This window comes from Corythoichthys intestinalis, chromosome 13 (assembly GCF_030265065.1).
Source record: "Corythoichthys intestinalis isolate RoL2023-P3 chromosome 13, ASM3026506v1, whole genome shotgun sequence".
NCBI lineage: Eukaryota > Metazoa > Chordata > Actinopteri > Syngnathiformes > Syngnathidae > Corythoichthys > Corythoichthys intestinalis.
Window position 1 is genome coordinate 40,928,254 of NC_080407.1, and position 15,376 is coordinate 40,943,629.

Sequence of the window (15,376 nt, forward strand, 5' to 3'; positions counted from 1 at the left end):
CAAAGGCCCGCCATAAAGAACTTAAAGTGCCTGTGACACGAAAAAGTATTTTTCATAATACACGTTTACAAGTACAAGTTTATTTCATAATACACGCGGTATTTTATGCCACTGAATGATATGGGCCGCTTGGATGTGTGTGGAAGCGATCGCTATTTTTATTTAGTTTCTTGAATCCCGCGCCATGAAAATGAGTGACTTCCGGCTTCGGTCTTGCATTGAGGAGGAGGGCGCTGTGACGTGTACGGTAGAAGACGTCCTCTTCACATCACTCGGTTCGGGTTAGCATGTCGGCTAGCTGTCACGCCTTCTGGTTTGTTTACATTCTCCGAAGCCGGGGAAGGGAAATGACATATGTCCGATTTAGGTGTCATAAAATATCGTTCGGGAGGTGCGACAGTAAAGGTGAAGTCGACAGTTTTGACCATTATGGAGTAATTTTGCCATGTCGTCCTGAATAAATGCATTTTTATTATTTCATATTCCATTCAGCACAAGACTGTTATTTGTCATGACCATGCCATTTATTTAGCAATTGGGGGAAATACTTGGATAAAAGAATATGCTGTAAAAATATTGAAGTAAAGAGACAGAAACAATGACATTTTGCCGCTCTCTTCGTCGCGTTTTCCTCGTTGTGAATAGTTCCCCCTCGACGGGCTGACTGGTCCTTCTCAAGCCATTTATATAGCTATTGGGGAAAAATACTTGGATTAAAAGAATATCCTGTAAAAATATTGGAGTAGAGAGACTGAAACAATGACATTTTGCGCCTCTCTTCGTCGCGTTTTTCTCATTCTGAATAATTCCCCCTCAATGGGCTGAATAGTAAAACCGATGAGCCCAGTCTACCGCTGACGCCATCCACCTGTTGGGGACGCTAAAGCCCTATAATGGTAGGCGTGGCTAACCGGCAGATTAAAAGACTAATTTCTCGTCATCTGTGTTTTGCTAAATTGTTGTATATAGTCGAATTATCTCAAAATATGATTCTAATTCACATAATAATGCCATTTAAGACTTTTTTTCTCGTGTCGTATGCTCTTTAAACCTTACGTCAATGTCCATATTAAGGTTGTTTTCACAGGCTTAAACCAGAAGTACATGCATTAAGTTGAAATACCTTTCTGCGGATTTTTCTCCCTATTTCTAACTCCGCGATGACGTAGTTAGGACCAAGTTAACAACATGAGAACCGATGTGATTTTCAAAAAAAGGCCGGTAAAGGAACAATTTATATTTGATATGCTATTTCAGACGACTTACGGCAAATAGTGCATAAATAATGAGCTATAGACCCTACCCACCGACGTCACAAAATCACGTGCTCGCTGTATGTTTCCGCCCCCTTGTCCGTCATTTTGTGTCTGTATTATCAATGGTCTCAATTGATCGAGCAATTTATAATGCATTTCATGGAAGACCCGGTGCTTTCGGATGCCGTAAACTCACTTGATGCGTTGCATAAAAGGCGTTATGTGGAAAAGCTTCAGTTTATCCATTCGCCAGATCCATATTTGATGCCTAAATCGATGTTTTTCGACCCGCTGTCTCCGCCGTATTTGCCTGACATCTGCTAGCTACCCTGATATGTACAACTATCTTGTCCACACAAAATCAGCCTATTCTCACGAAAGTTTGAAAAACTTTAAGAGCTTGGAGGCTTATAAATACTTCATTGCTGGTTGGGTGAAACAGGTCCTCGTCCACGAAAATTCGGCAGGAATCTATCTTGTGCTTGGAAAGGTGAGTTACGAAATTTTCAATTCAAAATCTTTTGTTCTTGCTAACATCCACTGTCAAGTCTAATGTATTTCATGTCATTTGTCAATGGAGCTAGGGCTTTTAATGTTTATATGGTTTAGCGATAGCACTCTCACTACATACATACATGTATGTTGTCGGCGATTAGCCTAGCAATGATCTTAATTGTGGTTGTCAGCCCAAAACCCTCTAAATATATATTAAATGCATCTTACCAGATATAAAATGACTACTGCATAATCTGTGGTAATCGTTTGGAGCCCAGTTTTCTCGTCGAAGTGCAGCAGCCCATCTCGCTCTCTTCTCTCCCGGTCTCTCGAAATCCGGTAGAACTTCAAGTCTCTCCGTCTTCTCCGTCTATCTTCTCTGTTATTGCAACCGACCGCCACACACGCCTTCACCATTTTGATTATTAATGTTAACGAGCAGAAAAACACGTCGTAAATAGGAGGAATGTACGTAGCCGTAACAGGTAAACATGATGTGCTGACGGACAATTGGGCGACACCAGTCAGGAGGAAGGAGTTGTGACGTCACATGGGTAGGGTCTATAGACGTCATTTAAAATTATTTAAATTAGAATGTAACTTTAAATCTTTTTTTTTTTTTTTTTTTTAAATCTCATTTGCAATGCCTGGCGGCTTTTAATTTGGTGTGACGGTGCACCACAAATCATTTTTATGTAGGGGAAACCCTGCAAAAATATAGTCCTTAATAATTTGTGAAGCCGATTCTAAAACACCAGATGCCTTCAATATTGTTAATTTTAACGGAGGCGACGTTTATTTTACAAGTAATAGTACTACTCCGAGAAAAAATTTTGAATTAAAAGTACGAGAATAAAAGTCGTATTATTACATCGGGCTAATGTAGCTGAATGAGCAGCCTCTGTTAAAATCAACAATAATGAAAGCATCTTGTTTTAGAATCGGTTTTACAAATAGGGAAATCTTTATTTTGCCTCATTTACATCAAATTAGTCAAAATTTATAGTAATGCTTGGTCGTAGCTCCCAGCGAAGGTACATTTATGTCAACTAATAATGTGACTTTTTTTCCCCGAAGCAATGGTACGACTTTTATCTCGCTGTCCTTTTTTGAATTTATTTATTTTGAATTCATTCCGATTTTTCGTACTTAACTCCATTGATAGGTGACATTTATCTACTCTGCTGGTGCTTGCTTTAATGCTGACAACAATATAGATATACCACAAAAAGAGACAGTGAACAGTGAAGTCACAGTGTTCTGAGTGTTTACATTCAGTTCTTCTGCACTTGTTAACGACATCAGCATTTGACCACATTGTTTGTGATCTATGGGTTTTTTTGTACTTTGCGGAAAAAGATTAGGTGTTCCAAAATGTTTTTGTGAATTAATAATCGTCAACAAAGATTTAATTAAAAGTGCAAAAAATTATTGGACTAGTCGACTCATCGTTAAAGTCTGCAGACTAATCGCGAGAAAAATACTAGATTGATTGATTGATTTTCTGATTGAAACATCTTTTTTGATTGAGGGAATGTTTTATTGATTTTGGGTAGGATATTTGTGTCTTTATAATTCCATCAAAATATAAGTTGCTTCGAACAAAGAAAAAATATTTTCAAACGAAAAATTACTTCAATCAAAAAAAAAAAAGTGTTTTTCAATCCAGAGCTCCAGACTGCCTCCAAGTGGGGGCTTTTTGCGACTAAAATTGGAGCCATTGAGAGTATTTTTTCATTTACTCATACATGCGCGACAAGTAAGATTGCTTTTTTTTTTTCTGACAAACTCCTTCACGGTTAAATCGACTAGTTCGCTGTAGGGTAATGGGCTGGTTTGCCAAGGGAAATTAGACCTATTTTGATTGAAGCAACTTTTTTTGTTGATTGAATAATAAAGACACAAATCTACCTCCATAATAAGTAAAGGCGTGTGAAATTTCCGATTCTTAAATTATTCGCGATTTGAACGCTAAAGATTCGAGAACGACTCACAAACATCCACTTTCCGATTTTTAAAAACTGCTTAGTAAAATGGAACCAAAACAGCACAGTCTTCGGGATGCAATGAGGAACGGACCAAGAGTAAACATCCAAATAAACCGCCGACAGCCGCTACAAAAAACACCCAGTTGCTACAAACTACGTCCACATAATGCTACGGTAGATATCACATATATAAAACTACATGCGAAATGACAGACTCGCCGGCGTTAGTAAACAGCTGCCATCTTAAATCAGTAGACTTATCAGGAAGGCTCTGTTGTAGCGAACCTTCCAAGCGAAGCTAATTCACTTTTTAGCTAAAATACTCCTAAATCGCCAAAATCTTGACTTGAATCCATGTATCTTTAAAACAGTTTTAAAACTTTCACAAGTCCAAAGTAGACGGAAGGGAAATTTTGGAATAACGGGAGCAATTTTAACAACTTTAATGGTTGAGTCACAACATTGAATTGAATGTAGTTTAAAGCTGCTGATACAGAATGGGGACTTGAGTATTTTATTAACTGTTTTGAACTGTTAACTTGATACTGAAATATAAGTTTAGAAGAGAGGATTTTTGTACCATGTTTGCGTCATCACACAGACAGGTACTTTTAACCAATAGACCAAAGCCAGCGTCAGTCCACAGTATATTTATTGTGACAGGAGGCAGGCAACACAGTAATTAAAAGCCCTGGGAACACGGGGGCATATGATACCAAAAACAATACAAACGGCACTGGTCACTGCAAGTCGGCAAATGCACAGCAAACAACACACTAAGCAAACACTGCAATCCATGCATCAGTACACCCCTACTATACGTATTGCCCGTAAGGATTTAACTGCATATAAAAACCCAGTGAGACAATGAAATTAACATTGACTGCTGTTTAAAAAAGTATTTTCAAAAGTATAAAATGGGAAAAAAATATAAAACCCTAAAACAAATACGAACGAGCTGCCTTTAGTCCTGGGGGCTCCGCCCAGAGCCCTTGTCGTGATTCCTTTTTCTGTTGAGACACGTTGAAGGGGGCGTTGCACGCGGAAGAGTCGGCAGCGTGCTGTCAATCCAGACTGTCGCGGGGAAGGCGGACGTCTCTTAGGTTGAGAGGCTGTGAGGCAGAAGCAGCAAAAATCAGTCGTGCTCGAACAACGTCGCTCGCGACCCACTCACTCATCCATTAGGGTAGACCGTCCCTTTGTGGCGGGGGAATTGAGAGCGCAGCAACTCGAGCCTAGCCCGTTCAGCAAAGCGCCCAGTCCTTCGCGTCAGCTCGTGATTCTCAGCAGCAGGAAGACCACCTAGTCGCCGTTCTTCTCCTTTATATGGCTGCCGATTGCTCATGCTGCCACACCTGGAAGGAAACGCCCCTCCACAGCTGACCCTATTCAGTTAATTTGTGTCCGTCTCTCCCTATGACAGCGCGCACGCACGCACACACCAACGACCGCAAACAGAGTTAAAAGTCTGCTCTCCGCCCGCCGTCAACTGCCATCCGCGACATTTGTTACTAATGTACGAAACGATAAAAGCAGCTAATAGCTGGGGGAGTTCATACCTGTTAAGTTGTAGAAATTGCGAATAGGGAAATTTCTGTTTGCCAACCCCGATGACGCGCGCGCGCGCGACAATCGCTAAGACAAAATGCAACCATTTTTTTTCAAGTTCATTTTGGTCACAACACTTGTGTAAAAATTAACTACACTGTCAAAGAACCTCTTTTTGGTGGCATCAGAGATAGTCTTCAACTTGCTCCATGTATTGTCTGGCATCATGTGATACTGCTATGTTGCCTGTGTCATGCCAGATCTCCTTGTTCCTGTAATCAACATCTAGGATATCCTCAGCTTTCCTGATCACATCCATTTGCACAAATTTGGACATCAGCTTCCTCAGCAGCCTCTTCATCTCATCAACCATCACTCCAATTAGGGTTTTGTCAGACTAAATCAGCAAGATTAAAAACATTAATTACATCATTTAGAAAATTAATCATATTTGTTTTTAAAAGTATCTTTGTCATGGCAGTTTTTTAATTGAATTGTAACCTAGAATTGAAACTTTATATTTTTTGTTTCAGCACAGTAATAATGATATAATGTAATAAAGTGTATAGTATACACTTTAGCTTTAGCATAATAGCGAATCTAAATGATTAAACTTCAAGTAAATAACGATATGTTTTCTCACTTAAATTCATATATTGTGGGGGTAGGACCGCAGTGGTTTAATATTCCATGATGTTTGATCCACGAAAACACAGAGTAAAGCAGCGACTTCTTCCTCATCGTTCTCCCATCATTAGCTCTAATACTATTAGCATTAGGCTAGTTAGCTATCGCTGGCAGGTAAGACTTACGGCAATTACGTTGACGAACGTCGTTTTTCCCGAATACTGGAGGCCGACCAGGGTCAGCTCCATCTCTTCCTTCCAAAATAAAGACTTGAACCAGTCTAAAAGCCGGTTTATTAGTGCCAGCATCTTGGGAAGTCGGTGGTGCTTCGCCTCTTCCCTCCCTGTCAGATGATTGGTTGGGCTTTTCCAGCTCTGAAGGGGAGTGAGGACGGGGAAGTCGGAGACGGCCAGGCTATTCTATTCGTTGTTGGTCACTTTCCGAATCGGGCTGAATGGTATCGTTACAAAACGGTGACAACAAAAACGTAAAAAAAAAAAAAAAAAAAAAAAATGGACATTTTTGGTAAATTCGGGAGATTTGGCTTTCTAATCGTGAGGCGTGAGCATTGGGGTCAAAATCGGGAGTCTCCCGACCAAATCGTGAAACTTAACAGGTCTGGGAGTTGGGGGCATCAAAAACTGATTTATAATCGAATCGTAGCCCTTCAATTGTAATCGTAATCGAATCGTTAGGTGCCCCAAGATTCCTACCTCTAATAATAAGGCATCTTAGAGCCAACTTCAAAATCTCGAGGCCGGGCCGAGTCTCTTTTTGGAAATCAAAATATGGTCAATCTAGCCAATTTAGGATCGGAAGAGCGGAACTTCCGCCATACCCAAATTTCCCTACTGGAGGATCAATCAAGAATTATCTTTATGATTCAAAACGATACATGTCCAATTCATTTAAACAGAGAGGTTTGGCATTGAATGCTAATCTTTCATTTCAAATTCAATCCCAAATGGACAAAAAATGAATAGTACTGTATTTCCCGAATGGGTGAACCAATCTGGTAGTCTGCGAAGAACAACTTTTACTTGCATTTTGCAAGCAGTCGAGAGTTGATTTTGTCGCTGATCTCTTGCGCCACAAAGTCCCGCCTTGAACTTTGCGGCTGGCGTTCTTCTTGCGCGCATTTTGCACACTTTAGGAGGCTCCAACTTAATGTTCAAGCGTCGAACCCCGTTGTTCTGTGTAAGCTATGTTAAGCTAAGCTAAGCTATGCGAACTATGCTGCGAATCTTCAACGCGCACAAAGACCACTTGAAGATGGATGGTTCTAGTCAAGTAGTTCTAACCTCAAGTGGGTTAACTCCGCTCAAAAAGCTGCGTGTTGCTGAGCACGTTTTAAGGCCGAGCTATACTTCCGCGTCAGACCTACGCCGTCAAGGAAGAACCGAGGTACGACCCTACGCCGTAGCCTGACGCGCGCCTCTTGAATTTTCTAACCTTCGCGTCACGTAGACGTGTATGACGTGGCGAAAACGGACTATGATTGGTCCGCTCAGACTGTTGTTCCCGGTTCAGCGCGAAATCACTGCCATTGTAGAATAGAATCAAACATTATTTTCTACACGCAAAAATGGACCAAGCCGACGGGAGTATCATCGATGAGCAAGTCTCGTCAAGACATTATTGTGATTGCCAAATGGCAAGGTCGGCGATTGAAAAAAAAAAAAAATGGAAGAACCACCGAGACATGTGTGTTCGGAATCGAGTGGCCACACGAAGCAGTGACCCAGTCGGCCAAAAACTGCCAACTTTTTATCACTTTATGTCGTATTTTTGGTTGGTGCACTTCATCATTTATTGTGTACATATGTTTGCTGTGAGTCTGTGACTTATTTACTTGTCACACTTCAAGTATATGAAGAATAAAGCACAGATTTGGTGTCAAAAGATTAGTTTTGATCTTTAATTTTCAATAATAGACAGTTCACACACACGATACATCATCACTGATTAAGAGGGCCTCGGTGCTTTTATGATAACGTTAAAATCAAGGCTCCCAACGCAGTGTGGGAAGTTCCATAGATGCCAGAAATCTGCTATGGCTTCCCACTGGCTGGTTGTAGGACACGGCAAACAAATCGGGTTGGAGGGCTTTGCAGACCTTGAACTGGAAGAACAACTTCAATGGCTATGATTGAAGCAACTGAAGAAATCACTAATGCGTTAGATCAGAATAAATATGCAATTGGTATTTTTTGTGATCTAAAAAAAGCATTTGATACAATAAATCACCAAATTCTGATTCATAAACTGGAAAAATATGGAATTCGTGGGGTTGCAGGCAATTGGTTAAAAGATTATTTAAACAAAAGGGTGCAGTATGTCAAAATGGGACAGTATACATCAAAACAACTTGGTATTGCTTGTGGTGTTCCACAGGGGTCAGTGTTGGGGCCAATATTGTTTAATCTATATATAAATGATATTTTTAATGTATCTCAATCTCTAAAACTTATTCTTTTTGCAGATGACACGAATGTGTTCCATAGTAGTAATAATTATAATGAGTTGATTGAGGTCGTGAACAAGGAGCTAATTAAAATTAAAAAATGGATGGATATAAATGTTATCATTAAATTTAAGTAAAACCAAAGCTATGATGTTTGGTAGCTTTAAAACTAATCTTGATTTGCATGTAATTATTGATGGTATCCTAATTGAAAACGTAGATGTGAATACATTTTTGGGTGTTACAATTGACAGTAAGCTGACCTGGAAACCCCACATCAGACATATAAAAACAACAATTTCCAAAAGTCTCTCAATTATAAATAAAGTTAAACAATTCCTTGATGAGAACACACTCCGCACTTTATACTGCTCTTTGGTTCTCCCATACTTCTCATATTGTGTTGAAGTCTGGGGAAACACTTATCAGAGCACGATAAATCCTTTAGTTACCTTACAGAAACGGGCCGTGCGGATCATCCATAAGGTCGGGTTTTTGGATCATACACATAATTTGTTTATTCAATCAAAGCTGCTAAAATTTAACGATCTTGTAAATTATAATACCTCAATAATCCTCTATAAAGCATTCAATAAATTATTTCCAATTAAATTGCAAAACTTTTTTACAATGAAAGAGAGAACTCATAACTTGAGAGGATATGGAGACTTCAGAATACCAAAAATTCGAACAACTCGTAAAAGCTTTTGTGTGTCTGTGTGTGGAGTGAAACTTTGGAATAATTTGGGAATGCAACACAAGCAATGCCAAACTATCTACAAATTTAAAAGGTTATACAAACTTATGGTCTGGTCACAGTATACCGAAATAAGGTCTTAATTACATCAATAAATTGTCTTGGAATGAGTGCTGGTTGTTTTTTACCATTGCTGGTATATTGTCCGTGACCGTTGTTGGTATAGTTATTGTTGCCATTTATAATGTGTTGTCCTGTGTCTGTGGCCTTTACCATTGTTGGTATGGTTTTACTTTCATTTACCATGTTGGTATGAAATTGTTTTTGGTTTGGGTGTTGCCTGTGGTAACCTCATCACAATTGACAAAATTTGGTACAAAACTGTATATGTGCAAAACTGTTTGGACTGATTTTTTGGTGGCCTACATTTTTGGAAGGAAGTAGCAAGAATTTTTTGTTCTTAATTAGATAAGAATAGGGGTGGGATTAAATAAGTTTTCTTCTTCCCACTCCTTTTCAGGCATGTAGTTGATGTTGTAATGTTACTCAGCTTTGCTGTTCTTTTTTGTTACTTTATTATATGAGCTGTATATATTTTTTGTCTTGACAAGGAATAATGGCCTGAAATAAACGAATGAAATGAATGAAATGAACGCAGTGCTCGACGCCAGTTTGAAGCTAGCCGCCACAGCTAGCTCTCTCCACCCGAGTCTAAAACTCTCTGTGCGGCATCAAAAGTCGGCCAGACCGCCTCGAAACCGTATTCTGCGTCGCCTGCCCCTCAACATTTGTATGTTCAATATTTATTCAGTGTTGATGAGCAGAATATTTACTTTTGACACTAGAAAACCCAAGGAGGGATCAGTTGATGAATATACCTTTTGTGCCCAGAGAGGGATCATCTGATCCTAATTTGCACATCTATTGTGGTCGTTGATGGTGGTCGTTTGTTACTCACGCCTATGGACAATTTGGAATGATCAATCAGCCTAGCATGCACGTCTTAGGAATGTGGGAGGAAACCGGAGTCTTTTTCTATCTCTACATAGAGAAAGAAAGAAAAAAAAAAAGCAAATGTGTATGTATGTGGGAATGAAGCATTTAGCTACAGTAAATATGCCACAGACCTAATGTGGATGTGTAGCTGAACAGGTTGACTTTCATAGTATATTGAACTATATTTTAGCAATCCTTTTTTTTTTTTTTTTTTTTTTTCATCTTGAATCCATTTCCAGCAGGCTTATAATGTAGACTCTAAGCCTAAACCAATGTAGGATAACAAAGACAAAATAACCGAATTTCAATCTCTGAAAGATTTATTTAGAGCAAAACAAAAAACTGTACAGTGTACTGTATACAATCCTGACACATCACTGGGTAAGGCGTACAGCATGAGCCACAAGTCAATCGGCCACATTTCTGACACACATGAGACATTTTTTTTCCCCCCGTACACTTTTTTATTTGGCAGCGCCTCCTTTTTGCTGGTGGACTGTGTGTCATGGGAACAAATAAATCTTTCAGAAATTAAATTTGGGTTGTTTTGTCATTGTTATCCTATGTTGCTTTACACTAGAACCACCAGGGGTTTTGGTGCTTCCTAAAACTACCAAGGTTGTCCCATTTTGGGACACCCTGGGATCCGCCCCCAAGCCGAGCCCATCTCATTTCTACCCCTCAGCCCACCCCTCGGCCCACCCCTTGGCCCTTCAAATGAAGCAATAAGGGGTAGGGGTAAGGTGTAGGGCTTGAAACATCACCCTAAGAATTGGGACACCTCTTTACACTCGCGTACGTCATAAGTCCGTTCGAACAGTTGTTACGTAACCAAAAGCGACGATAAAAAGTGCACTAAGTGCACTTGTGCGTTTAGCAAAACTGAAAAACAAAACAAACATTACAAATGAAGAAACACAATGAACAAGCATTACAATAAGTGGTGTCGATTTTTTATTTAGTACACCCCTAAATAGTGCACTTTTTATCGTGATTAATTTTTTTTAACTATCACTTTTCTGACTGAAGAAAACACATTGAGAGTAGATAATACTGGTCATCAGCTGTTAGAGTATTATTTGGATGTATCAAGCTTGTTTCATTGAATTTAAGCAAAGCAAACAAAACAAACACTTGTAACAAACGGAAGGGTCCACAACACATGCACACAGATGTGGAGCACTAGTTCAGTTTAATTTAGTTTTGTTTCAAATTCAAATATGGTTTCAAATTCAATGTAATATTTACACCATTGTATGAAACCTGAATGATAGTTTGTTTCTGAACCAAGAGTGGTATTTACTAGTCTTGCATATTTTCTTCCCAGCCATTTCATGTGAGGTGCTTTTCTTGTTACCACTGTTGCTTGGTGTGCTTAGTTGTAGTATTTCTGAATATCTATGTATATCAATGTATATCCACAGCAAATTGTTAACTGATCTTTTCAAAACTGTTTTTTAACATGTAGAGGGTATTCAAACAAATACATCCGAATGAATTAGAATTATTAAAATACTTTTATCAAAATATTCTCAGAAGTTTAGCAGTTTAGTGTCAAGTAAGAAATAAGTGTCTGATAGGCTACTTTAGCTGAAGAGGGGGTTGGGGCGAAACAGGCTCAGTCAGGCTACTTTAGCTGAGGAGGGGGATGGGCGAAACGGGCTCAGTCAGGCTACTTTACCTGGGGGGGTTGGGCAAAACCTTGCTGAGTGAGGCTGCTTTCTCTTTCGATACTACTACTAGTCAGGCTACTTTCAGACACTTATTTCTTACTTGCCTGCTGTAGGTTGATAAATTTGTAGGTAGATTTGTGTATGTCTTAGTCAATCCCAAAAAAAGGTTCCTTCAATCAAAGTATATATTTTCAATAGAAAATAAAAGTCACTTGAATGAAAGCAAAATGTGTTTGAATGCAAAAGTTGCCTGAATGATAGCTTGTTTCTGAACCAAGAGTGGTATTTACTAGTTTTGCATATGTTTTTTCCAGCCATTTCATGTGAGGTGTTTTTCTTGTTACCACTGTTGCTTGGTGTGCTTAGTTGTAGTATTTCTAAATATCTATGAATATAAATGTATATCCACAGTAAATTGTTAACTATTCTTTTCAAAAATGTTTTTTTTAACATGTAGAGGGTATTCAAACAAATACATCCGAATGAATTAGAATGATTAAAATACTGTTATCAAAATATTCTCAGAAGTTTAGCAGTTAGTGTCAAGTAAGAAATAAGTGTCTGATAGTCAAGCTACTTCAGCTGAAGAGGGGGTTGGGGCGAAACAGGCTCAGTCAGGCTACTTTAGCTGAGGAGGGGGATGGGCGAAACAGGCTCAGTCAGGCTACTTTACCTGAGGGGGGTTTAGGCAAAACCTTGCTGAGTGAGGCTGCTTTCTCTTTCGCTACTACTATTAGTCAGGCTACTTTCAGACACTTATTTCTTACTTGCCTACTGTAGGTTGATACATTTGTAGGTAGATCTGTCTATGTCTTAGTCAATCCCCAAAAAAGGTTCCTTCAATCAAAGTATATATTTTCAATAGAAAATAAAAGTCACTTGAATGAAAGCAAACTGTGTTTGAATGCAAAAGTTGCCTGAATGATAGCTTGTTTCTGAACCAAGAGTGGTATTTACTAGTTTTGCATATTTTTTTCCAGCCATTTCATGTGAGGTGTTTTTCTTGTTACCACTGTTGCTTGGTGTGCTTTGTTGTAGTATTTCTGAATATCTATGTATATCAATGTATATCCACAGTAAGTTGTTAACTGATCTTTTCAAAATTGTTTTTTAACATGTAGAGGGTATTCAAACAAATACATCCGAATAAATTAGAAGTATTAAAATACTGTCAAAATATCCTCAGAAGTTTAGCAGTTTATTGTCAAGTAAAAAGTGTCTGAGAGTAGCCTGACGCCCAACCCCCTTCCACAGCTAATGGCTGGTTGCAAGTAAAGAAACAGCAGCCTGACTTGTTCAAACACATTTTGCTTTCATTCAAGTGACTTTTTTTTCTCGATTGAAAATATATATTTTGATTGAAAGAACTTTTTTTGGCTTGACCAAGAAATAAACAAATCTACCTACAAATTTATCAACCTACAGTAGGCAAGTAAGAAATAAGTGTCTGAAAGTAGCCTGACTAGTAGTAGTAGCGAAAGAGAAAGCAGCCTCACTCAGCAAGGACTCGGCAAAAGGATGACCGGAAGTTAAAAAAAAAAAAAAAAGGACGACACTTTTTATATTGCTATATGTGCTTTGTGACTATCTGTAAGGACCTCTGTGAAGTCCCCCCCCCCCCCCATCAGACGCAAATTTATATAGAAATGATGTCAATCGTTTGTGCTGTAAAAGTTTTGTTTGAGCTGCTTTCGTTGTAGAGATACTTACAATTCTTATATAGGTAAATCTGAGGTCAGCTAGCCCCCCATTTCAATTAACAATTGTGTCAATCGTTTGTGCTGCAATGCTTTTGTAGATAAGTATTATGCTTTTATTCAGATATTAATTTCGAGTGGTTACGTCACTCTTAGCTTTTCCTTAGCTTAGCTCCCGTGGCTAATGCAGCATACCAACTCCCAATAACAGAGGGGTGTCCTAGCTACCTACCTAACAAGCACGATCATAACACAAACAAATTCGGGTCCGTTTCGCGGTAAATTGGGGGGCTTTAGATATTAATTTTGAGTGATGACGTCACTCTAAGCCCCTCATTTACTGCAAAATGGTCCTGAAGTGCTGCCATTGGTATGCTCTATGAGCCACGGGAGCTAAGCTAAGGAAAAGCTACGAGTGACGTCACCACTTAAAATTAATATCTCAATAAAAGCATAATACTGATCTACAAAACCGTTGCAGCACAAACTAGCACAAATGACAGACACAATTCTGAATTGGAATGGGGGGCTAGCTGACCTCAGATTTACCCAAAAAGAATTGTAAATATCTCTAGAACGATAGCAGCACTAACAAAGCTTTTACAGTACAAACGATTGACATCATTTTAATATAAATATGTCTGATGGGGGGGAGGGGGCCAACTTCACAGAGGTCCGTAGAGATGGTCAGATAGCACATACAGCAATATACAATATGTCGTCCTTTTTTTTTTTATCTTAATTTTTTTGTACTTCCAGGTCATCCTCTTGCCGTCGTGTTGTGGGATTTTGCTGTTCTGTTGCGGGATTTTTGCTGCTGTGTCTTTGCATTTGCCTTCTGAGCCATTCGTGCTGCGAACCATTTGCTGTTGTGTTGTGGCAATTAGGGTTCGTGCTTTTGCCAATTTGCAATCGCGCTTTAGGAACTGGGGATCGTGTTGTGGCGGTTTGCATTCATGCTTTTTTTCTTTTGCAAAGCGTTTGCAATTGGGGTTCATGCTTTTTTTTATTTGCAAAGTGTTGAGACTTTGCATTTCGCCAGACACCTCTCAGCCACCATAATTTCCTGCTCCTGTTCAAATCCACCCCGCCAGTCGACTGTCGTTCGCTCACACTAGCTCGGTCATCAAGATAAGCACATCCCCCGCCCCTTGACGTAGTTAGCACTTTGCATTCAGAAAGCCACATGGCAGAGCTGATCACACTTGGGTTGGGTTGTGAGACCAAAACATTTGAGATTTTTTTGTCGTCACAAATGTATTGATTATTTCATTCATTATAACTTTATACACGTTGCAATGGTCTGTGCGTTTGTTTATTTCATTGCAGTAATTTATACATAAAGTTGCCTGTGTGTGCTATAGGAAAAGAAGAAAAAATGGGCAGAGCAGTGAATGAATAAAATAAAACCATATTCAAAAATAAAACTCTCAAATAATAACTGAAACTATCATGGCAAGAGTCAGTGTAAACTGACGAACCCTTGTGGGTTAGAGTAAGGTTGTTTGCTTGTGTGCTTGAGTGGCCTATTTGAGAGACAATGACACACTCATTTGCACATATACAGATGCTAATTGTGGATACCCAGAGTTGTGGGGATCATCTGATCCCCTTCTGGGCTTTCCAGTAGGCTAAAAAAATGTTGGGTTTTCTAGTGTTAAGAGTTCCATCTTGCATTGTTTATTTTTTCTCCGACTAGCGGAAGTCAACAAGCATGCCCCAAAACCGTACAAACATAACGCCACATCCCTCAAGTGGCTTGGCGGTGAATTACAGAGCAACGCGTTCCCTCACCGCAGAACTATCGGATGTCGAATGACGCCGTAGTCGCTGCGCTGTCACCGCAACGCGGGAGTATAACTCAAGCTTTATTTTCCCCAAGGGTAACTAACGTGTGTGTGGCAACGACATGGCGGCGCACATGTGCAGACAAAT

The 15,376-nt window shown here is 39.4% G+C and overlaps 1 protein-coding gene across 1 annotated transcript; it reads right to left on the minus strand.

Moving 5' to 3' along the window:
* Window positions 1–5,352: 5,352 nt before the first annotated feature.
* On the minus strand, window positions 5,353–6,293 carry LOC130928974 (ADP-ribosylation factor-like protein 8). Its single transcript, XM_057855826.1, has 2 exons — window positions 6,100–6,293; window positions 5,353–5,684 (listed from the first exon to the last, which is right to left on the minus strand). Exons 1-2 carry the CDS (start codon window positions 6,220–6,222, stop codon window positions 5,472–5,474), a joined length of 336 nt encoding a protein of 111 aa, XP_057711809.1. The 5' UTR covers window positions 6,223–6,293; the 3' UTR covers window positions 5,353–5,471.
* Window positions 6,294–15,376: the final 9,083 nt, after the last annotated feature.